This window comes from Acomys minous (assembly GCF_964271855.1).
Source record: "Acomys minous genome assembly, chromosome: 3".
Classification (NCBI taxonomy): Eukaryota; Metazoa; Chordata; class Mammalia; order Rodentia; family Muridae; genus Acomys; species Acomys minous.
The window spans coordinates 68,142,736-68,170,309 of record NC_140485.1 but is presented as its reverse complement, the minus strand read 5'-3'; the positions used below and the strand labels follow the sequence as shown (position 1 = coordinate 68,170,309).

General features: G+C 45.6%; 1 protein-coding gene across 2 annotated transcripts in view; it reads left to right on the top strand.

The window, feature by feature from the left end:
* Nucleotides 1-27,574, top strand: part of ARFGEF2 (ARF guanine nucleotide exchange factor 2) — an 89,733-nt gene that overhangs the window by 25,007 nt on the left and 37,152 nt on the right. Inside the window, exons 7-21 of one of the 2 annotated variants that reach the window (XM_084777170.1) lie at nt 3,296-3,364; nt 5,905-6,044; nt 9,020-9,150; nt 10,933-11,167; nt 11,975-12,074; nt 13,554-13,693; nt 15,310-15,418; nt 16,700-16,883; nt 19,720-19,831; nt 20,279-20,484; nt 22,993-23,077; nt 23,179-23,350; nt 24,138-24,289; nt 25,990-26,118; nt 27,105-27,263. In XM_084777170.1, coding sequence (XP_084633296.1) covers nt 3,296-3,364; nt 5,905-6,044; nt 9,020-9,150; nt 10,933-11,167; nt 11,975-12,074; nt 13,554-13,693; nt 15,310-15,418; nt 16,700-16,883; nt 19,720-19,831; nt 20,279-20,484; nt 22,993-23,077; nt 23,179-23,350; nt 24,138-24,289; nt 25,990-26,118; nt 27,105-27,263 — 2,123 coding nt within the window. Of the gene's footprint in view, nt 1-3,295; nt 3,365-5,901; nt 6,045-9,019; nt 9,151-10,932; nt 11,168-11,974; nt 12,075-13,553; nt 13,694-15,309; nt 15,419-16,699; nt 16,884-19,719; nt 19,832-20,278; nt 20,485-22,992; nt 23,078-23,178; nt 23,351-24,137; nt 24,290-25,989; nt 26,119-27,104; nt 27,264-27,574 lie in introns of both variants that reach the window. The other variant, XM_084777169.1, reaches the window with a different exon arrangement.

Below are 27,574 nucleotides of genomic sequence, written 5' to 3'. Positions count from 1 at the left end.
GTGGTATGGCTGCAGACTCTGCATGTTTAGTTCAGACGCATTTTCCACAAGCATTCCCAGTCTGCATTTGGCTGGCTCTGTGCATGTGGATCCCGTGTCTGCGCAGGGGCAGGTGAGAAGGAGTGGTAGGAGGGTGCAGGAAAGGCAGTAGTGAGGCTATTTAAGTGGAAAATCTGCAGAAAGGAAAGGGAGGTCTGTGTTGATGTGCTAATTTTATTTTTGGAAATGAAGATAGTGAAGGCTTTAGCTAATTAAAAGTGCTTTCTATATGGTTAGGTGGAAATTTTCATTATGGACTTAGTCTCTGGGGCCAGAGAGGTCACAGGAATGAGCAGCCCTCCTCAGGAGATGCATGAATGCCTTCCCCCAGCACACTCAGTCACACCTGAAGCACAGGCCTACAGGAGTCACCATGGGAACACTTCTCAGGGACAGCCACAGTATTTACAGGTGAAGGAATGGAGGCTTGGGAACTTGAGGGACTTAAATTCCCCACATTGGGAACTAGGCCAACCATGCTGTCTCCAGAGCCTTCATAGGCCCCTATTGATTGTACTTTCATGGGAAACAGTTCTCTCTGGCCTTTTTAAAAAGAGCCTTTCTTCTCTTTCTACCACCACTACCACCACCTCCTCCCTTCCTCCTCCTCCTCTTCCTCTTCTTCTTTTTCCTCCTCTTTTTTGGACAGAGTATTACTTTTTAGCTCTGGCTGGCCTGGTACTTATTATGTAGACCAGGCTGGCCTGGAATCCACAGAGATCCATATGTTTCTACCCCTCAAGTGCTGGATTAAGGGTCCTTCCTTTAACTTGTTATCTTTCTGCTTTAAACGTCCCTATACATAGTCCTGCAGCCTTACCTGCCCTCCTCCTGCCCTCCTCCTGCCCCCCCCCCCCCCCCCCGCTTCAGAGAGTTGTTTTTCCTATTGTTTGTTTTGAGACAGAGTCTCTTTTTTTCTTTTTCTTCTCTTACTTTTTCCTTCTGAGACTCACTCACTATATAGCCTTGGCTGACCCGGAACTCACTATGTCAACCAGGCTGGCCTTGAACTCATGGAGATCAACCTACCTCTGCCTGCTAAGTGACAGGATTAAAGGCGGGAGTCACCTTGCCCAGCCTGGCTTCAGGATTTAATAGAAGACATATGTGTAATTTACTGAGTAATCTCTCGGTAAACAATTATTAGCTGATGATTAAGAAGCATTTGGTAGGTGAACAATGCACACTTGCCAGCCTGCATTTATCAGTCACCACTTTATGGCCTCTGGTCACTCTGAGCCACCCAAGTCTCTGATAACACGACTCCATGTCTCTTGAATGTTGAATATGAACAGCATACTTGTAGCAGACAGTGCAGGTTGGAAATGGTCAACATAATTTTATGAAGTCATAGCATCAGTGTGTTATAACAAAACAGGAACTTAGAAGTACAAAGCCATGGGGCTGGAGAGATGGCTCAGGCTGTTCTTCCAGAGGTCCTGAGTTCAATTCCCAGCAACCACATGGTGGCTCACAACCATCTATAATGTGATCTAATGCCTTCTTCTGGCCTGCAGATGTGTATGCAGGCAGAGCACTGTATACACAATAAATAAATCTTAAAAAAAAAAAAAAAAAAAAGGAAAGTCATGGCTGGGGAGGGAGGGCATACCAGCCAAGTGGTAGAGCATTTGTCCAGTTTGTGTAAGGCTCTGCTTCAATCCTACTCCAAAGGGGGAACCCAGCTCTGAAATGTCTAGCCTTCATGTCTACAAATTATGGTACAGGTTACTGTTTGGGAAGTAAGTGAGCCCTTTTTTTTTTTTAAATATTTTTATTTAACTTTTTTAAATTTGTGTGCATTGGTGTGAGGATGTCAGATCTTGGAGTTGTAGACAGTTGTGAGCTGCTATGTGGGTGCTGGGAATTGAACCCAGGACCTTTGGAAGAGCAGACGGTGCTGTTAAGAGCAGATAGTGCTCTTAACCACTGAGCCAACTCTCCAGCCCGTGAGCCCTTTTTTTTAAAGTTACACATTTATTTTAAAGTAAATTGTTTGAGTATAATTAGCACTTCTCCTCCTCCTCCTCCTCCTCCTCCTCCTCCTCCTCCTCCTCCTCCTCCTCTTCCTCTTTCTCCTCCTCCTCCTTCTTTTTTGTTTGTTTGTTTAGTTTTTCAAGACAGGGTTTCTCTGTGTAACAGCTCTGGCTGTCCTGGAACTCGCTCTGTAGTCCAGGTTGGCTTCAAACTCATGGGGACTCCCAAGTGCTGGGATTAAAGGCGTGCACCACCACTGCCCGGCTTAATTAGCACTTCTTAGGTTGATGTTTGTGGATTTCATTGCTTAAGGTAAATTGAATGCCATCATGTGTGATGGTGTAAGTGAGGCAAAAATGGGGCAAAAGTCATGAAGGTGTCATGAAAAACTAAACGGAGCTCTAGGTAACTGTAATCCAAGCTAAATCATGGTTTTGAGGTAAAGAAATTAATTTAGGAGATTTCAGTTGTGGCTGGGTTGTTCCTCAGTTTCCATTCAGATTCTTTTTTACCGTCTAAGAAAAGGATATGATGTCAGTAATCTCATACGAGTGGACCTGGTTATGGGCATGTAGTGGCTGTTCCCCAGAACCTCAAAGACCATGCCCAGAACAGGCGGAAGTGGTGGTAGACTGAGTCCTCACTGAGACAAGCACACTCACACTCTGTGGTGTTGCTCACTCAAGATGACGCCTTCTGCTCGGTGATATGTTTTCTAACTGGCGATGTCACTTCCCAGAGACATCACTTCCACATGTCTTGTCAGAGCCCGTCCATAAGTTCTTCTCTGGGACTCATTTTCAAAAACAAAATTAATGCTCAGAGATGTTGGACCTTTCCCACTTAAACATTTACTGTTCGGCAAAATGCTTTCATCTGAATGTGGTCAGTCCTCAAGTGTCAGGCTAGGGAGCTCTGCTGAATTCTGGGCTTGCTTGACTCAGGGAGCTCAGCATGGCACTCCGCAGAGCAACATGGTCAGGAGCGCGGTGAAGGCACTGAGAAGCCCATCCTTCCTTCTGTCACCTGGGGCGATCAGCTCACGCTCTGGTGTGTGCTGGTGGCGGCTGTGGCCTGGGATGAGCAGCGGGGACTTAGGGAGGAGGAGACTCAGTGTGTCAGTGCTCTTGAGAGTAAAACTTGAAAGCCGAGCAGATCCTTCCCTGTGGTCAGCATCTGAGGGGTCCTCTGCCCTCTAGAGCAGGACTTCAGGAGGCCATTGCCATAATCGCCTTTTTCTTTTCTTTTTCCTGGCAACACCCTGTGTGTGTTTGTGTAGGCACTGAAGACGGGGCCCAGGAGGTGGTGAAGGACATCTTAGAGGATGTGGTTACATCTGCTGTGAAAGGTGAGTGCCGAGGACAGCCCTGAAGCCCCTCACGCAGTATCTGGGCAGGAGTTCTGCTCCTTAGTGAACTCAGGGAGCTCCTGGGAACCAAGTTGCTGCTGCTTCCCAGCCTGCATGTGGCACCCAGGGGTCCGGCTGCAATGATTGGCTTTGTTCCGTCTGAGGTGTGGGACTACAGTTTACACAGGAGTATTAGGTGCTGTACCTGGAGACAGAGGTCCACTCCATATGTCCTCTACATCAGAGCTTCTAAAATGTCAAGGCCAGACATGTGTGGCAGTCACACAGCAGTGGGTGTTAGGCACACAGGGAGGTTGTCATCATTGTAAGCCTCCTGTCCCGCTTCATGGTGCACGGGATGCCTGTCAGCTTATAGAGCTAGCCGTTTCTTCTGTCTTTGCTCCAGACTCAGTGGCTGCATGTTGAACGCTGTCCCAGCACCATTCATCAAGAAATTGAAACAATGGTAGTAGGTTGCAGTCAGCATTTAAGTGAAAGACATAAAATGTAGTGGGACACAGTGATGATGTATGGAGTCCACAGGCCATGGGAATGTTCCTTCTTTTGCATAAAATGTTGCAGTTCTTTATTTCTATATGTCCACACTAGGACATGGTTTACATTCATTTCTACATGAGTCTTGTAGCCAATACCTGTAATCCACATTTGGGAGACTGAGGCAGGAGAACCCATAATGAGTTCCAAGCTGGACTTTGAATCCAGGGTCTTACACACGCCAGACTGACAGAGTTACATCCCAGGCCTGATGTCATGGTTGGAGAGCCACCTCTCTGAGTCTTCTGTTTGCTGGCTAGGGTGCTGTGCTGCCAAGCTCTTTCAGAGAGCCCAGCACTTATTTAACCATGCAACAAGGCCTTCAAAAGAGCAGCACTCGTTCTTGCCATCCATTGCGGTCAGCATTTGCCTTGTCACACCTCAGCTTGTTGTGTAGTAGCACTGGGTAAATAATGTGTCAGGTAAATATAAGCTTTGTAAAGCCATTGCCAGCCAATAGTCTACAGATCGTTAGATTGCTTAGCAGGGAAAGGTGTTTCTGCTACCAAGCCTGAGGACTTAAGGTCAGTCATCAAAACCCACATGATGGGAGGAAAATGCTGATCCCCACAAGCTGTCCTCTGACACACACACACACACACACACACACACACACACACACCTCTAAATATATAATTAAAGATATTTTCTAAGCTGGACATGGTGGCACACACCTTTGATCTTAGCACTCAGTGAGGCAGAGGCAGGCGGAACTCTGAGTTCAAAGCTAGCCTGATCTACAAAGTGAGTCTAGGACAGCCAACACTACACAGAGAAACCCTGTCTCAAAAAATTCTAGGTTGGGAGTGGTGGTGCATGCCTGTAATGCATGCACTCTGGGAGGCAGAGGCAGGTGGATCTCTGTGTTTGAGGCCAGCCTTGTCTATAAAGTAAGTCCAGGACAGCTAGGACTGAGAATCCCTGTCTCCAAAGACAAAACAACAACAACAACAACAAAAAGAATGTTGTTGCATTGTTGTGTGTGTGTGTGTGTGTGTGCGTGCGCGTGTGTGTATACACATTTTTTTCTAATTAGATAAACATTTTGAAGGCTGCTTATTAAGTTCTTCAATGTCCCAAGCATATAGTAAGAGATAAGTAACATATTCCTGCTACAGTCATTGTTTTGCTCAGTAGCAGATATGCTTTCCTTAGTTAAAAGAAATCTTTGTTTTTTTTATTTTTTGAGACAGGGTTTCTCTGTGTAGCCTTGGCTGTCCTGGACTTGCTTTGTAGACCAGGCTGGCCTCAAACTCACAGAGATCCACCTGTCTCTGCCTCCTGAGTGCCGGGATTAAAGGCGTGCGCCACCACCACCCAGCTAAAAGATGAAATCTTTGTAAGTCTTTGGGGTTTTTGTTATTGTTGTTGTTTTAAGATTTATTTATTTATTTTATGTATATGAGTTCTCTGTTTTCATGCACACCAGAAGAGGGAATCGGATTCCATTACAGATAGTTGTGAACCACCATGTGGTTGCTGGGAATTGAACTCAGGACCTCTGAAGGAACAGACAGTACTCTTAACCACTGAGCCATCTCTCCAGCCTCAATTTTTGTTTTTTATGTGATTATCAGGAAGTTCAGGGCTTTTCTTTTCTTTCCTTTTTTTTTTTTTTCTTTACACTGTCTCTTGTTTGTTTGTTGGTTTGGTTTTTGATTTTTCAAAACAGGGTTTCTCTGTGCAGCCTTGGCTGTCCTGGAATCCACTTTGTAGACCAGGCTGGCCTCAAACTCATAGTGATCTGCCTGCCTCTGCCTCCCGAGTTCTAGAATTAAAAGGTACGCCACCATGCCTTTTAACTGTCACTTAATTTTTATATTACTAATGCTTTAAAAAAATCTTGCTGTGGAGAAGAGTCACACAGAAAGTCTGAGTTGTTGGGGTGGGGATGCGGGGGGGGCATGCAGTGCTGAGTCTGTGGATAAGTTCTGTCTGGTTCACACACTCACTGGATAATGATTTTGCACTTCTGTCTTAAGAAGCAGCAGAAAAGCAGGGTCTGCCGGAGCCTGACCGAGTCCTGGAGTGCCAGGAATGCGCCATTCCTCCAGGAGTTGATGAAAACTCACAGACCAATGGCATAGCAGATGACAGACAGTCACTGTCCTCAGCAGATAATCTGGTATGTCATTGTACGTCCCCATAGCCTGTATGGACACCTTTCCATTTGCATGTTTTTAGAAGCTGAAGAATTAGGTCAGTGTCAGAGACTATGAAAGATGGCCCTGTAGGCATTAGTCTCACAGTCCTGGTCTCATACTCTGTAAAGCAGAGTTACCTTTTCTATAGACCACTACTACTGAACAATGCCACACAGACTATTTTTTGAGACCAGGTCTTAACTATATAGCTTGCTAGCCTCATACTCACAGAGATCTGTCTGCCTTTGCCTCTTATATGCATATCTATCCATCCATCTATCTATCTATCTCCCTAATCCCCTCCGTGTGTGTGTGTGTGTGTGTGTGTGTGTGTGTGTGTGTGTGTGTGTGTGTGTAGCATATGCATGTGTGCATGCGAACTTGCCTATGCTTATGTGGAGGCCAGAGGTCAATGCCAGGTGTCTTTCTCTGTTCTTCACCTTACTTTTTTGAGAGAAAGTCTCTTAACTGAATCTGAAGCTCAGCAATTGGCTACACTGGCTGGTTAGCAGCCCAGGATCTGCCTATCTCCACCTCCCAGACACGCTATCATACCTTACTTTCATGTGAGTGCTGGGGATCCGAACTCAGGTTCTCTCGCTTGGGTGGCCTGTGCTTCCCCATTGAGCTGTTTCCCCCGCCATTCATTCTTTTTAAGGGTGAACTTCTCTGAACAGCATCACTGGGCAGGGGTTGGCAGCTCTGGGCTGAGTAGCTAGCCGAGATTCAGATTATCTAGCATGAGCTAGGTTCTAGTCCAATGTAACATAGAATGAATTTAATTTTTTAAAAAGTGTACACACAAGCCGGGTGTGGTGGCGCACACCTTTAATCCTAGCACTCTGGAGGCAGAGGCAGGCGGATCGCTGTGAGTTCGAGGCCAGCCTGGACTACAAAGCGAGTCTAGGACAGCCAAGGCTACACAGAGAAACCCTGTCTCGAAAAACCAAAAAAAAAAAAAAAAAAAAAAAAAAAAAAAAAAAAAGTGTACACACACACACACACACACACACACATACACACACACACGCACACAGAGAAAGAAAGAAAATGTTTTAAAGTAAACATGATGACACATGCCTGACAGGCCAGCACTTTGAGGGCTGAAGCAGGGCCAAGTTGGAGGCCACCCTGTCCTCCAAGACTGTCACAAATGAATGGTTTGGAAGCTTTAAGCCTTTGGTCCACTGGGAAAGCACTACTCAGTCTGCCTGCCTCCCTGAGTCGGCTGGAAGCTGTTTTCTCTTCCTGCATTAAAACTGAGTGATAGCACTTGGTGCATCTTTATATTCTTTGTTTATTTGCTTGTTTTGATTTTTGTTTTTTGAGACAGGGTTTCTCTGTGTAGCCATGGTTGTCCTGGACTTGCTTTGTAGACCAGGCTGGCCTCGAACTCACAGCAATCTGCCTGCCTCTCTACCTCCCAAGTGCTGGGATTAAAGTTGTGCACCACCACCACGCCTGGCGAATCTTTATATTCTGACAAGAGATGATCCCACCCTAATGGCCAATAATAACATTATTTAGGTTTAGATTTTCATTTGGCTTTCTTAGTGATTATTTATTCATGTTTTTGCTAAATTTTCATTTGAGAGTAGAGTTCCTTAATAGATTCTAGAATCTGTATGTGGGGCTGGAGAGATGGCTCAGTGGTTAAGAGCATTGTAGTGCAAGTCCCAGCAACCACATGATGACTAATGACCATCTATAATGAGATCTGGTGCCATCTTCTGGTGTACCAGCATACATGTAGGCAGAAAGCTGTATATATTATAAATAAATAAATCTTAAAAAAATAAAAAAAGAATCTGTATGTGTAAAGGCTAGTGATTTTGTTATGTGTTGCCTTATTTGCTCAAATGTAACAGTATATATTCCCCACCACCACCAAGACAGGGTTTCTCTGTGTAGCCTTGGCTGTCCTGGACTCACTTTGTAGACCAGGCTGGCCTCGAACTCACAGCCATCCACCTGCCCCTGCCTCCCGAGTACTGGGATTAAAGGCGTGTGCCATTGTGCCTGGCACTTTTAAATATATTTTATGTGTATGAGTGTTTCGCCTGCATGAATGTCTGTACACGGTGTGCATGCCTGGTGTCTGGAAAGGGAAGAAGAGGACATCAGATTCCCTGGGATCAGAGTTACAGATGGTTAAATGAACTTCATGTTGGTGCTGGGAGTTGAACCCTGGTCCTCTGGAAGATCATAAAGTTCTCTTAACCAATCAGCTAACTCTCTGTCCTCTAGGTGTTTTGCTTTACTTGCTTAATTTTTGAGGCAGGTCTGAGTCTCCTTGGCTGGCGTGGAGCTGACTTTGTAGATGAGACTAGCCTCAAAGTAACAGAGATCTGCCTCCCTGTGCCTCTTGAGTCCAGGGTTAAAGTTGTGTGCCACCACAGCAGTCTAAACGTGATATTTTTAAGTCGATTTTAAAATGCATGCCTTTTTCCCCAATGGACCCTGCGTTTGAATTCTTACAGATACCTTTCTTTCCTTCCTTTGTTTTTGTTTTGTTTTGTTTTGTTTTGCAAGACAGAGTTTCTCTGTGCATCCCTGGCTGTCCTAGACTTGCTTTGTAGACCAGGCTGGCCTCAAACTCAGAGATCTGCCTGCCTCTGCCTCCCGAGTGCTGGGATTAAAGGCGTGCACCATCACCCAGCTGATGTTGGTTGTTTGGAAACAGGTCTTTATATATCCCAGGTTGACCTCAAACTCACTATGTGGTTGAGGAGGACCTTGCCCTTCTGTTCCTCAGTCTCCACCTCCCAGTACTGGAATGACAGGCCTCACAGACTGTAAGGAATAAAGGACCAGGCTTACAGTTGCTCTGGTGACATGACTGTGGCATCTGTCTTGCATCTTCCCCCTCCCCCTCCCAGCTGAGTAAATACAGGAATTTAGGTTTCCTTGAAGTAATTCCTTTCTTCTTGGATTTTCCTATTGTTTCTAATCTCAGGAACCAGATGTTCAAGGACACCAAGTGGCTGCTCGGTTCTCTCACATTCTACAGAAGGATGCCTTCCTGGTGTTTCGCTCCCTGTGCAAGCTGTCCATGAAACCCCTTGGGGAAGGACCCCCAGATCCAAAGTAAGCTCACAGCAGCTGTGCCCATCTGCTAGTCCATGAACTGGGAGCTTATGTTCTGTGTTTTGTCCTGTTTCCCACAATGTAGGTGTGAGATGGTTTCACAGCTTTCCATACTCAAGCCCTCCTCCTCAACCCTCGTCCCCGCCACCATCTCCTCCATCCAGAATCTTGCCCAGATTTGCTCTTGGTATACATGTTGACAACAGTCATCGTATACAATTTGTACTGACTTTTTTTTACTTGTTTAATCTCCTTGTCAGGCTATGGAGGGGCAAGATGCCTGTAGACTCCATTCCGAGATTTTGTCTGCCCTGATTCATCCTCCTGCCTCAAACTTTCTGAGTACTTGGATTACAATAATTTACTACTATACCCTGCTAGAAAATTTCTCATTTCTCTTTATTGTCACTTTAGCTTTATTTATTTTACTTTGTACATATGAATGTTTTGCCTGTATACGTGTATGTACACCATGTGTGTGCCTCCTAGATCCTCTGGAACAGGGGTTATTGATGGTTTTGAGTCACCATGTTGGTGCTGGGAATTGATCCTGGCTCCCACTCCCAGAACAATCTCAGCCCTGAAGATTTATTTAGTTTATGTTATGTAAGTGTTTAGCCTACGTATATGTATGTGTGCCTGGTGACCTTGATATTAGACAGGCGTCAAATCTCCTGAAACTGCAGTTACAGATGTGAGCTGCCATGTAGGTGCTGGGAACAGCAAGTGCTCTTAGCCACTCCCAGCTGCTGTCACCTGTTAACAAACAGAGACCCATTGCCTCAGCTATTCAAGTGCTAGGTTAAAGATGTGCAACATTGTACATGGTGAATTTACGGTTTTTAAATGTCCTTGACTTGGGATGGTGGTAGGAGGGGTCTTTAAGGCTGATGGATAGAGTGCTGGGTTGGGTGCTTTTGTAATAACTATCTGTGTATGGCTCACAGTCTGAGGAGCCCATTGCTCATCATGGGGGAAGGCATGGCAGCAAGAGCTGTAGGTGGCTGGTCACTTTGCATCCACAGTCAGGAAGTAGAGTATGATGAATTCTGGTGTTGGCTCCTTCCTCCTTTTGTGCAGTCTGGGACTCTTGTCCTGGAATGGCACCACAAACACTAAGGGTCAGTCTTCCCCTTAATTAACTTCATCTGAAGTCCCTCGAGGTCATGCTCCGAAGCTTGTCTCCTAGATTCTAGCTCCTCAGAGGTTGTCAGTTAACCATCACCAGCCTGTCCTCCTGGCAGATGAAGAGTGAAGAGTGTGAGGCGGAAACTCCTCGAGATAATTGCATGGATCCAGCCCGGAGCTGGCTCTTCTGACTCCACTCTCACCTTGCTCCTTCCCATTGTCCACTTTGTGTTGGGGAGAGACAAAAAGGAGTAGGAATGGACCACTTTTGTTTTCCCAGGGCCTGCGGGTTCTGAGGGACCCAGCTCATGCTGTCTGCCTCCATCCTGTTGGCTTATAGGTGCTGTTTCTACATCTTAAATCTGGGGCTGGCGTGGTGCGTATTCTTGTAGTATCAGTCCTCGGGAGGCAGAAGCAGGAAGATCAGGAGTCTAAGATCATCCTTGCTCACAAAGAAGCTGGTAAAAGATCAAAGGCTTTTCAGGAATCATACTGTTTTAGTCTATACTCAATATTTGGCAAGCAGAGGCAGGGTCACAAGTTCCAGGTCAGCTATACACAGTGAGACATTGTCTCAAAGCAAAAACAAAAAGCAACCTCCTGTCTAACATTCTCTGATGAGCGCACTATCACTGTCTTCTGTTGCCTTTGCAGGTCGCACGAGCTTCGTTCCAAGGTGGTTTCCCTGCAGCTGCTGCTCTCCGTGCTGCAGAATGCTGGCCCAGTCTTCAGGAGCCACGAGATGTTTGTCACTGCCATTAAGCAGTACCTGTGTGTGGCCCTGTCCAAGAACGGCGTGTCCTCAGTGCCTGATGTCTTTGAGCTCTCTCTTGCTATTTTTCTTACTCTTCTTTCAAACTTCAAGATGCATTTGAAAATGCAAATAGAGGTACATACTTGAGTTAGGGTTTTTATTTGGGGGCGTTAATGCCAGGTGAGGAGCCTGTCTGTGACTAGGCGTGATGTATGCCTGTAATCCCAGCACTCGTGAGTTAGAAGTAAGGTAGAGAGGAGGTCAAGGCCTGACTGGGCTATGAGACCCTATCTGCAGAAAGAGAAGCAAGCAAGCAAGCTGCTGGCAGCCTAGCCACCACAGTAAGGCACTCCTTTTACTCGCTGACCCTCCTGGTGGAACTTTGGGATAAATGGGAAAGACCTCATAAAACTTCTGTTCACAAAAGATTTATGGTCATGATCTGTGTTCTTAGCTCACATCCCTCCACCCAGATGTCTGTCGTGGCTTAAATTGTTTTGTTTTGTTTTTTGAGACAGGGTCTCTCTGTGTAGCCTTGGCTGTCCAGGACTCACTTTGTAGACCAGGCTGGCCTCCAACTTACAGAAATCCACCTGCCTCTGCCTCCCGAGTGCTGGGATTAAAGGCGTGAGCCACCATGCCCGGCTCTTGAATTGTTTAAAATAATTTGAATTAGCTGTTAGATTGATACATTATATTGCACAAATACAGATTTCTGGTTTCTCTCAAGTCCCAACACGTGTGGGCCCTGCTTTAGATTCTCAGCTCTGGATGGAGCCCCTGCTTGTCTCCCAAGATCCTCAGCAAGTGTGTGCTCTACTTTGTCCTCTGCCCAGGCTGCCTCGATTAGTATAAAACCTGCCTGGCTTCTAAGGTGCTGGCGTCATGAGCATCCTAAACGGAGACTGATCATTGTTCCTCACTTGTCTCCATGCCACACAGGTCTTCTTCAAAGAGATTTTCCTGAACATTTTAGAAACAGCTACAAGTTCTTTTGAGCATCGCTGGATGGTCATTCAAACCCTGACGAGGATCTGTGCAGGTGCGTTTACCTGGGGACTTCAGAAGAACTTATGAAGCCCTTGTCTGCCAAGTGCAAGTCATGGGCTTCAGCTCCTCTCTGTAGTGTCTTAGTGACTGATTGAGAAATCCTTCCATTAAAAGGTTCATTCACAGGACTGGAGTGATGGCACGTATTAAGAGCCCTAGCCCTTCCTGTTCTTTTTTTCCCTCTGGCTGTCCCGGAACTCACTCTGTAGACCAGCCTGGCCTCCAAATCAGATCTGCCTTCCTCTGCCTCCCCAGTGCTGGGGTTAAAAGTGTGTACCACCACACCCAACTTACATATACTTGAAAAAGTAAGTAAGAAAGAAATAGGCTAGGTGGTGATGACTCATGCCTTTAATCCCAGAACTCAGGGAGGCAGAAGCAGGCAGCTCTGTGTGAGTTCAAGGTGAGCCTGGCTTATAGAGAAAATTTCAGACAGCCCAGGCCACACAGAGAAACCCTGTCTCAAAAATAATATATAACTAGATAAATAAATAAATGTTTTTTAATCTGAAAGGGGATGTGTGTGTTCACACTGATTGAGAAAGGCCCACTTTACCTCCCTTGAGACCAGATCAGGCTGCTGTGCTGGGGACTTTTGGTGTTAGCACCAAGTTTTGCACATCCCAGAAACGTACAATCATGGCAGATGGATTTGGTGCTGCTGTCCTCATTGTCTTAAAATAGATTTCAGTGGATTTTCTGCTATCCTAGGGTTCTGCAGATAGGCAAACACTGCCTCTGAGTGACTCCTCAGCCCTTCTAGCCCCTTTTCTGATGAGGAAACTGAATTTTTACAAGGTGAAATGGAGTGCCTGGCAACAGGTAGTACAGAGGTGGGTGGGCCTAAGAGCACCCCCATGCTTCCAACATGCATTTCCTACTTAAAGTGTGGCCACTTTGCACAAAAGTTCACTGAGTATATTTTTGACAAAGAAACTTCATTTAATAAGAAAGCATAACTGGGGCCTGAAAATGGGTCAGTGATTAAGAGCACTAGCTGTTCTTCCAGAGGTCCTGAGTTCAAGTCCCAGAAACCACATGGTGGCTCACAACCATCTATAATGTGACCTGATGCCCTCTACTGGCCTGCAGGTGTACATGCACATAGAGCACTAATATACATTAAATAAATAAATAAATAATAAATAAATAAAGCTGGGCATGGTGGCACTGACCTTTAATCCCAGCACTTGGAAGGTAGAGGCAAGTGGATCACTGTGAGTTTGAGGCCAGCCTGGTCTACAAAGGGAGTCCAGGACAGCCAAGACAACACAGAAACCCTGTCTCAAAAAACTAAAAAACAAAAAGGAAAGATAGCATAGCTGACCTTAGTGGTAGAGTTCTTGTCTAGAATGCAACCAAGTCCAATACCCAAAAGAAAGGAAGGAAGGAAGGAAAGAAGGAAGGAAGGAAGAAAACTAATCACTTGTCTTTGGTCTAGATTTCTAATATGTGTATGTTATTTTCCAAGATGCCCAATGTGTTGTGGATATTTATGTCAACTACGACTGTGACTTAAATGCTGCTAATATTTTCGAGCGTCTAGTAAATGATTTATCCAAAATCGCTCAGGGAAGAAGTGGACATGAGCTGGGGATGACACCTCTGCAGGTAAAAACATCAAGGTGCATGGTTGTCCTCAAAGTTGACTCATTTCAGCAGACATCATGGAGTGTCATCACATGCTTGTCACTGGGCCTGCAGCTACCCTAGGGAACAAAAGGCACAGACACACAGCTTCTGCTGACATGAAATGACGGTAAAGAAGTAAGTTATCAAGAGGTGATGTGCTGCAGAGAGGAGATTGCCTGTGTTAGGGGATTGCCCCATAGCGTGCCCTTGGGGACAGGCAGTTCTCGGTCCCTGAGTGGCATGTGCAGAATCTTGGTGTCTGGGCTTTTCCCTGGAGGAAGGCTAGAGCTGTCCTTAGGCCACAGGAGGATTTGTGCTACCTAAAGCCGTGTGAATCTCAATAGTGACATTCTTTTTTCGCTCCTTCCTTCCTTCCTTTCTTTTTTTGAGATCATTTACAACTTATATTTATTGTTTTAAATATAAGAAATTCTATTTATGTGACAGGTGTGGTGAACCAGGCCTGTAATCCCAGCATTCAGGATGCTGAAACAGGATGTTCATAACTTGTAATAGGCCTGGCCTATATATTGAGATACTGTTTAAATATAGTTAGCGCTCTTATTTATCTGTAGTGTCTCTTAATATGAAATAAATTCGTTGGTCTTTAGGGTAGAGTCATTCATGTGCTAAATAATTGATTTTTTTTTCCAGAATCACAGGTTAAGACTTTGTTATTTAAAATACTATCAGATTTTGTTTTACTTGCTGGTATGTATCCCACAAGCAGTGAATGGAGCAATCTTTCTTTCCTTCCTTTCTTCTTTTTCCTTTCCTTTCTTTTCTTCCCCTTTCTGATGTCCTCCTATAGCACAGAGTCTACCTATTTCTTTGAGGCAGACTCTCTTGGCTAGGCAGGAAGCAAGCATCTCCATCAATCCGCTTAAACCCAGAGTTACAGGCATGAGCTAGTCACCCAGATTTTTAATGGGTGCTAAGATCCATGGTTCTCATGACTGTACAGCAAATACTCTTAATTATGAAGGCATCTCGTCACCCCTAAACTTTCTTTTGAAAATTCAGGTAATGGGGCTGTGGAGATAGCTGTTGGTAAAGAGCTTTTCTGAGAGCACGAAGAGCTGAGCTTGATCCCCAGAGCCCATGTACAGAGCTGAGCATGATGTCGTGCAGCTGTAACCCCGGCGCTGGGAAGGAGGAGGCGGGCACATACCTGGAGTTTGCTGACCAGCTTAGCTAGGTAGTGTAACTAGTGAGCTCCAGACCAGTGAGAGACCCAGAGGAGATGGATGGCATTTCTGAGAATGGTACCTGCCTGTCCTTTGGCATCCACAGATATGCACACATGTACATGTTCATGCATGCAACAAGACAGTTTTTAAAAGATCCAGATAACCCTTTGCACATAGGGAGTCACACATGTCACAGTTGAGAGCTTACAGTGAATGGTACCATTAGGGATGTTCAGGCTCGTTGGTGTGCCACCAGCATGTCGACTGTTAGCAGTCCCCTGGGTTTTGTCTGTAGTAGTACTGAGTGTTAGCAGTGAGCTGGCAGCCTCACAGGAATGCCCAAGAGCCCCAGAATGCCCAGGTTAAGTGTGCTAAGGCTCTGTACTTTTCACTTTGGACCTCTAGGAGCTCAGTCTGAGGAAAAAAGGCCTGGAGTGTCTCGTGTCCATTCTCAAGTGCATGGTGGAATGGAGCAAGGACCTGTATGTGAACCCCAACCACCAGGCCAGCCTGGGTGAGTGAGAGATGTGAGTGACTCCTCCCTCAAATGTGGAAAGTGTTGTTCTGGAACTGTGCCAAACAGCCCTGTTTCCTAAATACCTGCAGTTACTGCAAAGCTTGTACCTTTTAATACATGTGGAATGTTGGGGGTTTAATTTGTCTTCCTGGAGCTGTAATAAACTGTGATATGATACTCTGACAAAAGCACTTAAGGGAGAAAGGTGGGGGTTTTGTTGTTGCTGTTTTGTTTTTTTCAGACAGGGTTTCTCTGTGTAGCCCTGGATGTCCAAGACTTGCTTTGTAAACCAGTCTGGCCTCAAACTCACAAGAGATTTGCTTGCCTTTGTCTCCCAAGTGCTGGGATTAAAGGCTTGTGCCACCACTCTCACCACTCCCCCTAAGGTTTTTTATTTTTATTTTTATTTATTTATTTTTTTGTAGTCCTAAAGATTGAACCTAGAACCTCATGGATGCTAGTAAAGTATTTTACCACTAAGCTGCTCTGCCAAAGGATTTATTTTATTTCACTTCATTTTTATTTACTTGTTCTTAAGGTTTTATTTTTGTTGGCTGTCTATCTGTATGCCATATGTGTGTGTGGGTGCCCAAGGAGGCCAGATCTCCTGAACTAGAATAAGCTACTTGAAATAGGATCAAACTTGGGCCCTCTGGAAAAAAGTGCTCTTAACTGGTGAGCCATCTCTCTAGCCACCACCACCACCATCCATTTTTTTCTTTTAGATTAAAAAAAAAGTGCATGAGTAAGTGCAGGTGTCCATGAAGGCCAGAAAAGGGCGTTAGATCTCTGGAGCTGGAGTTTCCTGAAGGAGGACATTGCAGGATTCCCCTTCTGTGCCATGACCTAGCCCTGCCTGGACCTCCATTCCTGACCTCACTCCTGCCACCATCTTGAGTCAGGCCTGGTTCAGGAGAGTTTGGCTGAATCTTCCTGGTCTCTTGTCTGTGCTTGCACAAACACTATACTCCCTGAGTAATGTAGAGTTGTGGAAGTTTGTTTGCATTTTGGTAAGGCAATTCCTTCTGCTTATTTTAAGTGTCTTGTTTTTACATTTTCTTTACTTGTGAGTTTTAGAATTAGTTTGAGTTCTATATAAGATAGATTTTTTTCATAAAGCTGAGGAAAATATTTAAGTAATAGACTCAGTACCTGTGCCCTTTTGGGTCCAAACCTGTTGTTATGGCCAACGTGAGAAAAGGGCACTGAAGCCAGAGCTTGCTCAGCCACATCTGTTCATCTGCTTAGTTCGTTTTGTTTGCTTTTATGTCACTGCAGGTCAGGAGAGGCTCCCAGATCAGGAAATGGGGGACGGAAAAGGCCTTGACATGGCAAGACGGTGCAGCGTGACATCAGTGGAGTCCACAGTGTCCTCAGGGACCCAGACAGCCATTCAGGATGACCCAGAGCAGTTTGAGGTCATCAAACAACAGAAGGAAATCATTGAGCACGGCATTGAGCTGTGAGTGTGGCTGCTGGGCTGGGCCATCGCTCAGGGCCTTTGGCAAAGCTACATCTTCTCTAGGACCTGGAGGCTGACTCCTGCAGGGGAAGTACCTGGGACAGGGGCCGCTGCTGGCCCCCAGGCAGGGGGATGCATGGGAGTGTTCATGAGATGACGAGAGGTGCTTTGTATGGAGAAGCCTTTGTGTAACTCAAGATGCCTTGATTTCCTTTCCTCATAACAAAAAACACTTAAGAAAACGGCAAGGCATAGTGGCTTAGCCTGGTAATCCCAGTCCTTGGGAGACTGAGGCAGGAGAATGGCTTTGAGTTCAAAGCTAGATTGGGCTACATTGTAAACTCTCAGAAAACAAAGCCACTAAAAAGCAAAACAGGGGCTGGAGAGATGGCTCATTGGTTAAGAGCGCTGGCTGGTCTTCCAGAGGAAGTTCAAGTGTAGTGGTCAGAGGCAGCTTACAACCGTCTGTAGCTCTCCTCTTCTGGCCTCTGAGGGACACTACATGTATATGGCTTGCAGACATACATGAAGGCAGAGCAGTCATGCACATAAAATAACAACAAAGAAAATCTCAAAAAAAATTACAGAACAAAGCAACAAACAAAAAGCCTGGAAGAAACCATTGTCTGTTTCCTGAATAGAAAGCTCAGTGTTCACCATGTTTGCTTTGCCCATGTGTAAGTCTCTGTGAACCATTTGTAATTTGTAGCCATCACCATACTTCAGCACACCCGTGTTTGAAACTTAAGCGTGTTCTCCACATCACCATGACACTATCATTGTGGTAATTGCTCAAACTTGGCTTCTGCCTAGTCTTTCATGTCTGTGCCATTTACTTTTGAATAACCAGCAGCCTCCCTTACTTTAACAGTTGAAGCGAATCACTCAGGCTTTGAAGGGAAGCTCTGAGCTCTGCGCTCCTGTCTCCCATCCCTGGGGTGCTTTGTTTTCCCCATAGCAGCTAAAGTAATGGTTTTTATTGAGTTCACTACAAAGAGAGGACTGGAGTGAGAGCTGAACTTGAAAACATAAACCAAGCCTCACCCCTCCCCTGCCAAAAGTCATTCCAGGCTTCCTGTTCTGTGCCATTAGCTAATCCTGCTTGGGCCTCCCTCCCTGGCCTCATCTCCTGACAGCTCACTGGCCCACATGGCCTCTCTTTAGTCCCCTGGTCACCATGGTGAAGAGCTCTCTTCTTTTCCCTCAATGCTCTTTATTCATTTAATCCCTCAGAAATGGGACACTATTTCTTCCTCAAAGAGGCCTCCTGTAGCCACGCTGACTAAACATGCCAATGTTTCTGTCCTTCCCCAGTTGAGTCTTCATGGCTCTTGCCTGTTTGTGTTTGTACAGCAGTATCCCTCTGCCATGCAGAACCTGGCAAATGTTGGGCCTGACCACTGGTTAGCTTTTCCTCTCCTAACTAGAAAGCATAAAGTAACTATCTTATACCTAAACTGTATATTTGACAAAGGATGGAAATACCAAATGATAGTTTGGGACTGTTCTGATGGCTCTCCTGGACCTCTGTGACCCTCCTATGATTTCAGTTGATTACAACAGCAGCAGCCATCACACATATATGCTAGAGGAAGGGGGAGAGGGCAGAAAGGACACAGCCCTGTCTGTCAGAAGTTTCCTTACTTGGGGCTGGAAAGATGGCTCAGAGGTTAAGAGCAGTGGCTGTTCTTCTAATGGTCCTGAATTCAATTCCCAGCAACCACATGGTGGCTCACAGCCATCTATAATGTGATCTGATACCCTCTTCTGGTGTGCAGGTGGTCATGCACATAAAACACTCATATTAATCTCAGCACTCAGGAGGCAGAGGCAAGTGGATCTCTGTGAGTTCAAGGCCAGCATGGTCCATAGAGCAAGTTCCAATGCAGCCATAACTACATAGAGAAACCCTGTCTTGAAAAACCAAAACCAAAACCAAAAAACTTTCCTTACTTGGTGCTGTCTTAACTTTATATTACTACTGTCCTGTATTCCAGGTTGCCCAATTCAGTGCCCAGGGTTCCATCTGTTAAAGATGGGGAGAGTGGACATGGGTGACAGGCAGCTAAGTCTGCATTTGCAGAGTCAGAAATTAACAGCTGCCAAGATATAGTGGTTCACTGTGGTCTCAGTACTCAGGAGGCTTAAGACAGGAGGGTGTCCTTGGGTCTAAGGCCAGCTTCAGTCATATAGCAAGGACCATGTCTCAGAAAACAAAATACAGGGGCTGGAGAGATGACTGAGAGGTTAAGAGCACTGGCTGCTCTTCCAAAGGTACTGAGTTCAATTCCTAGCAACCACATGGTGGCTCACAACCATCCATATTGAGGTCTAGTGCCCTCTTCTGGTGTGCAGATGTACATGCAGGCAGAAAAACCAAAACAACAATAGAAAAAAAAAACCCCGAAATACAAGGTTAAGTATAGTGACACATACCTTTAATCCCAGCACTCCAGAGACAGAGGCAGGTGGATTTCTATGAGTTTGAAGCCAGCCTAGGCTGCAAAATGAGACCCTTTTTCAAAAAAAATCTAAAAGCCAGAACAGGGCTGGTGAGATGGCTCAGTGGGTAAAGGTGCTTGCCATCAAGTTTGATGATAAAAGGCTCTAGAGAATCAAGCCCTGCAGGTTGTCCCCTAATCTCCATACTTGATCACATGGGCACACATGTAAACAATAAATGGGAAAAAACCTGGTGTTAGAATTTGGGAAAAATGTGGAACACTTGGCGTATTGCTAGCTAATGTGACGGCTAGTTCAGGGTGCCCTGCAGCCATTTCCCTCGAATGCTCCAGATTTTTAAGTAAGCCACCTGTGTTTTGTCATTCTTGTACAGCTTCAACAAGAAGCCGAAGCGGGGAATCCAGTTTCTCCAAGAGCAAGGCATGCTGGGAACAACCGTAGAGGACATTGCCCAGTTTCTCCACCAGGAGGAGCGGCTAGATTCTGTAAGTCTGGATTTGGCACTGCACATCCCCCACAGGCTGGCTTGTGTCTCCAGCTTGCTTGGCCCTCAGTGCAGAGTGCTTTGCACTCCGGCTCCTGCAGCCTTGCTCTTCCCCAGCACTGTACAGCGTTCCCTGATGAGGCCGAGCTCGGCTTTGACCCACAGTTACTTGTATGGGAGGCAGTGTCAGAGTCCATAGTGGTCCTCCACTACCAGCAGTGCTTCTTTGCCTGAGTGTGCCTACTGTTTCTCTTCCTCTGTTTCTAATAGGCTGTCCTGAGTATGGAAGCAGGGGCAGTCTCTCCCTGTTTCCCAGCAGTCAGCTGCTGTGGGCACTTAGGGCTTTTGTGTTTCAGTCACCACTGCCACCCCCATCCACCTCCCCTAGTGTTTTTGCTGCGGGCCATGTTTGGCAGTTTTTAGATACGAGTATGTGTACATGCTTCAGACCCAGGTTGGCGAGTTTCTGGGAGACAGCACAAGGTTCAACAAGGAGGTGATGTACGCCTATGTGGACCAACTGGACTTCTGTGAAAAAGAGTTTGTCTCAGCCCTAAGGACATTCCTGGAAGGCTTCCGCCTGCCTGGGGAAGCACAGAAGATTGACCGGTTAATGGAGAAGTTTGCTGCACGATACATAGAATGTAACCAAGGGTGAGCACTGCAGCAGCTACTTCTTCCTTTTTGCAGACATTTATCTTGACTAGATGTTTGAATGTAATTGTTGCAATTCCTCTAAGACACTGAAGTGTCTGATCACTATGTGCCAGGCTCTACTAAGCAGTGTCCCACATAAGACTTTACAGCAACCTTAGTGGTGTCCCTGCACTACAGTCTGGGAGGTTGGGGACCAGAGAGTTAAATATCTTGCCTAAGATCTTATGGTTAGCTTGGCATGCTGTCACTATAAGGGTAGAAGCAAGAGAAATGGGAGGTGGAAGCAAGCCTGAGCTGCTTTTAAAACGAACAAAAACAAGGGCCGTAGTTCAGGGATAGAGTACTTATCTTGGACGCATAAGGCCTTGGGCTCAACCTACACCATTGAGGGAGCAGGTCACATAGCTAAGAGGAAAGCCTGTGCTTTCACTATAAAAGAGCAGGGAGTTTTTGTTTGTTTGTTTGTTTTGTTTTGTTTTGAAGACAGAGTTTCTCTGAGTAGCCTTGGCTGTCCTGTACTTGCTTTGTAGACCAGGCTGGCCTCAAACTAACAGAGATCCACTTGCCTCTGCCTCCCTCGTGCTGGGATTATAGGTGTGTGCCACTGCGCCCAGGTCAGTTGCTATTTTTTTGTTGGTTGGATGTTTTGCTTTGGTTTTTTTTTTTTTAAGATTTATTTATTTATTAAGTATACAGTGTTCTGCCTGCATGTACACCTGCACACCAGAAGAGGACACCAGATCTCATTATAGATGGTTGTGAGCCACCATGTGGTTTGTTCACTCAACCTTTGCTCACTGAACTCAGGACCTTTGGAAGAACAGTGGGCACTCTTAACCTCTGAGCCATTTCTCCAGCCCTCCCCCTCCACCACCACTGTTTTTATAGGAAATAGAGAAGTTTTGATCCTAACTGGGGTGAGAAGTGGAAAGAGTGATGGAATGCAAGTGACATAAAGCAGAAGTGGGGACTAATTGGGAAAGGACGAGAACTAGGTGGAGGGAGCCAGGCTTCATGGGGGAAACATGAGGACAAAATCAATGACAAGTGTGTGTGGCGAAGCTTGGGGAAGCCTGTTGCTTTGTGTGCTGACTCAAAACTTCAAAAGAAAGGGGCTAAGTGTCATTAAGATTGCTGTAAGTAGCTGGGCATGGTAGCGCACGCCTTTAATCCTAGCACTCTGGAGGCAGAGGCAGGCATATTGCTGTGAGTTCCAGTCCAGCCTGGTCCACAAAGCTGGTCCAGGATAGCCAGGGCTACACAGAGAAGTCCTGTCTTGAAAACAAACAAAAAAAGAAAGAAAGAAAGAAAGAAAGAAAGAAAGAAAGAAAGAAAGAAAAACTTGCTTACATACCTCATGCTGAGTGGCAGCCCTGCTAGTTACTGGTGGGAAACTGAGGCCCTGAAAAGTTGAGCATCCAGTCCAAAATTAGTCACCTCATAAGTGGCCAAGCCAAGATGTCTGAGGAGTCATGGGCTTCCCTCTGCATGTGCAGCCTGTGAGTGTCTAAGTGCATTGTGTAGTGCATTGTGAGCATGCTGTGGGAACTGCTCAGAAACACACTGATGACAGTTTTGTCCCAGGTCAGTTCCACTTTTATATTAACTAATCAGTTCCAGTCCTCCAGTGTGTGGCTGTGGCCAGGAGCCTCTGTTCACAGAGGCAGCCTCTGGTCGTGAACCTAACAGACGTGACAATTTGACATGAAGATGTAATGGTGTGTTGCTAATTTTAAGTGTGCCCTCCATGGACCTGGAGACCTTGCTCCATTGCGCTAGTCAGTCTATCCAGGTCCTACCAGCTCTCCTTTGCTGTACTTCTTAGGATTTCTCTTTCCTGGTGGCACAGTTTGTACAGAGGAGTCTCTAGATTCAGGTCACATGTAATGTGGCTTAGTGTCTACACAGTTCTATTTTTTTCTTTCCTTACCTGAAGCAAAAATGTCAGACCTTAAGCATATGCTTTAAAGCAATATAAATATTTTGTTTTGCATTTCTGCTGTTAAGTACCTCAGTGAATAATAGAAACAGTAAATAAATAATAACCAAAAAAGAAATTATGTGGTACCTCAGTACCAGAGTTGATGCTCTCAAGTGGAGGCCTAAGAGGCCCCTGGTATGTAAAGGGTAAAGAGTTGTCCATCCTAGGATGGGCCTATAGCAGGCCTGGGACCTGTGAGAGCATCTCCTGGCATCCTGTGCTTGTTTGCTTGTATTCTTGGCGCAGGATGCTCCTTGAGTTGTTATTGTTATTGTTGTTGTTCTATTTTGTTTAATTACTTAAAGTTGCTTGACTCAGAGAAGCCCAAGCTCTGGTGCATGGGCTCAGTTAGCTCCCATTGCACACTGGACTGTTAACCTCTTACTTGGTGATAATTTTTGTTCAGAAGACTCTTCCTGGCTCCACATAATATGGTGCAGCAGCTTTGGTGACTTGTGTCCCCACTCATGCCATTCTCCCTGGCTGTCATTACATGTGTTCTTTTCTGGGTTCTTTTCTTCCAGACAAACCCTGTTTGCTAGTGCTGACACTGCGTACGTCCTGGCGTACTCCATCATTATGCTAACTACTGACTTGCACAGCCCTCAGGTAAAATACCCTGTGATTCATGTCTGGTAGCCACAGACCTAGATGAGTTTGTTTGAGCATTTCGGTGTTTTAAAGTTTTTTGTTTTTTGTTTTAATTCCAGGTAAAGAATAAAATGACAAAAGAGCAATATATTAAAATGAATCGGGGTATCAATGATAGTAAAGACCTACCAGAGGAGTATCTTTCCAGCATCTACGAAGAGATAGAAGGCAAGAAAATTGCAATGAAGGAGACAAAAGAGCACACAATTGCAACAAAATCCACCAAGCAGAGTAAGGCCACCTACTGCATACTTGCCCATCAGTGCTAACTTTTTTCATTAAAATATAATTACATCATTTTTCCCTTCCCTTTCCTCCTTACATCCCCTTCTGTGGCTCCCTGCTCACTCTCTCTCAGATTCATGGCCTCATCTTCTTTAAGTTGTTATTATTTCATATACACATACATAAAAACACCATGTTTAAATACAACCTGCTAAGGCTCAGCCGTGGGGGAGACAAATTCTTACAGAGCAGTCCTTAGTTGCTTGTAGTTCTTTGTCTAGGGGTGGGATTCAGCTCTGGTTTTTGAGTACATCAGAAAGTATAATTAATTATGCTGCTGGTGACAGATTTAATTTGCATATCTAGACACATGAATAGTAATGTGATTAATTATTATGATTATTTGCTTCTTTCATTATAGGATTCTTGCTAGATTTGTAATTAGGAACAAGAAGAAAATATCTAAGAGCTAAATTGTCCTCCCCAAAATTCTCCACAAAACTTTTAACCAACGATGGTTGCCTTTGTTTGAGAAGCTCAGGCACAAAGCCTTAGAGCACAGGATTAGAGCCTCACACCTTGGACCAGGCCTAAGCTTTTACTCACAGGCCGGGTGACCCTGGGCAGGGGTAAGGAGGCATTCCTGGCCATTTTGCCTCATCATCCCCACCTGTAAAATGGTAATATTTGTAGGAGGTTCATAAGCTGATTGGGAGATTTATGAATGAATTACGCTTTTGAGGCAGTTCCTGGCACCCAGCAAGTGCTCTGTATGTGTCTTATTTCTTTGCAGATGTAGCTAGTGAGAAGCAGCGGCGGCTGCTATACAATGTGGAGATGGAACAGATGGCTAAAACCGCCAAAGCCCTGATGGAGGCCGTGAGCCATGCTAAAGCTCCATTTACCAGTGCCACACACTTGGATCATGTCCGGCCAATGTTCAAAGTGAGTACCCTAGGAAGTTAGCATGCTGCCAGGCCTGATCCTGTAGTTGTCTGGAGAGATTGCAGTGGGGGAGAATGGAGAGGAAAAACTGGGGTGCTTCAACAGGAAGTCCCTTCTGCAAGTGCCAGCATAGTCATGGCCTCTGCTCTCCCACTGTCTGCCTTTGAATCTTGGCTTTGCTACTTTGTAGCCTTGTGTGTTATTTTAAAACAAAATCTCAATCATTTGATTTTGCCAGTGAAGACTAGGCAGCCAGATGCAGGGGTGAAAGCCTGCTAGTTCAGCGAGGCAGAGAAAGCACCCAAGCTGATTCAGCTGGAGGTCCCAAAAGAAGTCCCTTTCCCACGCTGTCTCCAAAGCCCCTCATACTCAGTGTCTCCCCTTGTACTTTCTGAGCAGAGCAGGTAGATGACACCTTTTTGCCAAACAGTCTTTGTAGTCTGCTGCCACCAGGAAGGAGGCACTTTCCTTTTTCTGAGCTCAGGAAACTGGCTTTCCAAAAGGAAGTGCCTCTGGCCCTCAGGACAGCAGTGGTCTACAATAAGAGATTGTCTTTTTGCTTTCCTAGTTTGTTTGTCTTAGAGCCAATAGTACTGTACTGACTTTGTGGTTCCTTCCTTAGTACTGGCCATTCCATCCCCCAATTTTTGTTTTTTTGAGACAGGTTTCCCCCTGTATCCTTATCTGTCCTAGACTCACTTTGTAGACCAGGCTGGCCTTGAACTCACAGGGATCCACCTCTTCTGCCTCTCCAGTGCTGGGATTAAAGGCATCCACTACCACGCCTGGCTTTCTCTCTCTTTTTGTTTTTTTGACACAGAGCCTCACTATATAGCCTTGACTGGCCTTCAGCTTGTCATGTAGACCAGGCTAGCCCTGACTCACAGAGATCCACACCTGCTTTTACTGTGATTAAAGGTGTGCACTACCAAGCACAGCTTGCTTACATGCTTTATTCTGCACGCTGACTTCTGACTATTTGTGGCTGTGTAGAGAATGATTCTGTGGGACTGGTGAGATGCTCAGCATTTGAATGCTCTGCCGAGAGGGCCAGGGCTCTGTCCCTGGTAACCCTCTAAGACTCCATGCAGGGAATGTGACACTCTTGTCTACTTCAGTGGTCGCCAGGCACAAACGGGACACAGATAAATCTTAAAAACCCCGGATTCTCAATCCCCTATACATTCAGCAGGGAATACTAGTGATGTCTGCTATAGCCACAAATATATGTTGGCTGTCCATTTAGTAAACAGTACACTTATAGTGACAGTAGTTTATTTATTTATTTTTGTTTTTTAAAGATTTATTTTTTATTATGTATACAGTGCTCTGCTTGCATGCACTCCTGTAAGCCAGAAGAGGGCGCGGTATCACATTACAGATGATTGTGAGCCACCATGTGGTTGCTAGGAATTGAACTCAGGACCTTTGGAAGAACAGACGGTGCTCTTAACCACTGAGCCATCTCTCCAGCCCCGTGACAGTAGTTTATAAGCAACTGTTTCATATTGTAAATGAAATAGATTGATGTCAAAGTTACAGTGAACATGGTATCTTGGCTATTCCTGTAACTGACTATATATGTGTATATGTATACACACACACACACACACACACACACACACACACACACACACACACACAAAGTGTTCTTGCTGTGCTGAAAATCTGGATGTTATTAAAATTTGCTTTCTTGGCAGCTGGTGTGGACACCGCTACTGGCAGCCTATAGCATTGGCCTGCAGAACTGTGATGACACGGAGGTGGCCTCCTTGTGTTTGGAAGGCATCAGGTGTGCAGTCCGCATTGCCTGCATCTTTGGAATGCAGGTAGGTAGAAGTGAGCAGGGTTCCAGAGATACCATGGTGTGTTTTTTTAGATTGTTAAGCTTTGAAACTACCAGGAGTTTCCAGATGACTGAATGTTTAGGAAACTACTTAGTCATTCCCACTAAGAAACAACCCATGGCTTTGTGGTAACAGTGGGTTTAGTGGGGAGAACACTGGGAGTCCAGAATGAAACTAGCTACTGGACTAGCAGTGATAAAATGGCCTCTTTATCCGCCTGCCTCGTTTACCTGCCCTGATGCTTAAGTGTCTGGCCTAACTCCCTAGTAAAGCATGGTGTGATCAGCTGGCTGGCAGCCCCCAGTTCTATCCTCAGCATTCCTACAGTGGCTGCTGCTTTTTATAACCGTTTTGATTTCCCTATCTCCTACCCTGCTCTGAGGAAGCAGATGGTTGGATACAACATTGATGTCTCTATAAACCCATAAACATTTGAATCTTGAAACCCTGAACAAATCAAAGCAGTCTTCAGTCTGTTGTGCAGTCACAAGATTGGTGTCCGCTCTATACCTTGCTTCTAAGTCAGTAAGAATCTGCCCACTAGTTTGCTCAGAAAGCGTCAGTCTTCTGTCCCCACCCATCTTTCTTTTGTTCCAAGACCTGAGGTTCTGGAGCTGGAAGTGAGGGTTTCAGAGCCTGCTCTGGTACTTCTCCAGCCTGGTGGTGGTGGCCTCCTAACTCAAAGGCACGGCTTGTCTCTTTGTTTATACTCACCTTTAGGATTACTGCAAACATTTGCACTTATTTAACAGTCTTGGCATCCAGCAGAGAGATTAGGACACAGGGCAGATAGGCAGTGTATGTTGAAGTCACTGCAGAGAGCTAGTGTGCAGGGAGCCTCCAGTGAAAGCATTCCCAAAAGCCTACTGTGTACATTTGGAAGTAACAGAAAAGCTCAGTGTACCAGTCTGCTACATGAGTGCCACACTGCGGGTGGAGTCACAGTGCTCTCTTGGCCTCTCTTTCAGCTGGAACGAGATGCCTACGTTCAGGCCCTTGCTCGGTTCTCCCTGCTGACAGCCAGCTCCAGTATCACAGAAATGAAGCAGAAAAACATCGACACCATAAAGACGCTCATCACTGTGGCTCACACTGATGGCAACTACCTTGGCAACTCTTGGCATGAGGTGTGCGTTTCAGCCTCTTCTCAGGATGGCTGTAGGCCTCTTAGTCTTCTCATTTCCTGCTCAGCTCTGTTGTTGATAAAGTTAAGCCTTCCTGTACCTCCTGAATCTGAAAGTTGTCATGCCCTCTTTACACTGATGACAGAGAACAAATCAGCAGATGCATGGCATTGTCGCACAGCATCAAGGCAGACAGCAGTGAGCACAGCTTGGGGTAGTGCTGAGAGTGTGATCAGAGAGGTTTAAGAAATTTTTCTTGATAAGGGGAACATATTTGGTCAGGCTGAAGAAATTAGCTGGCAGGGAAATAGCAT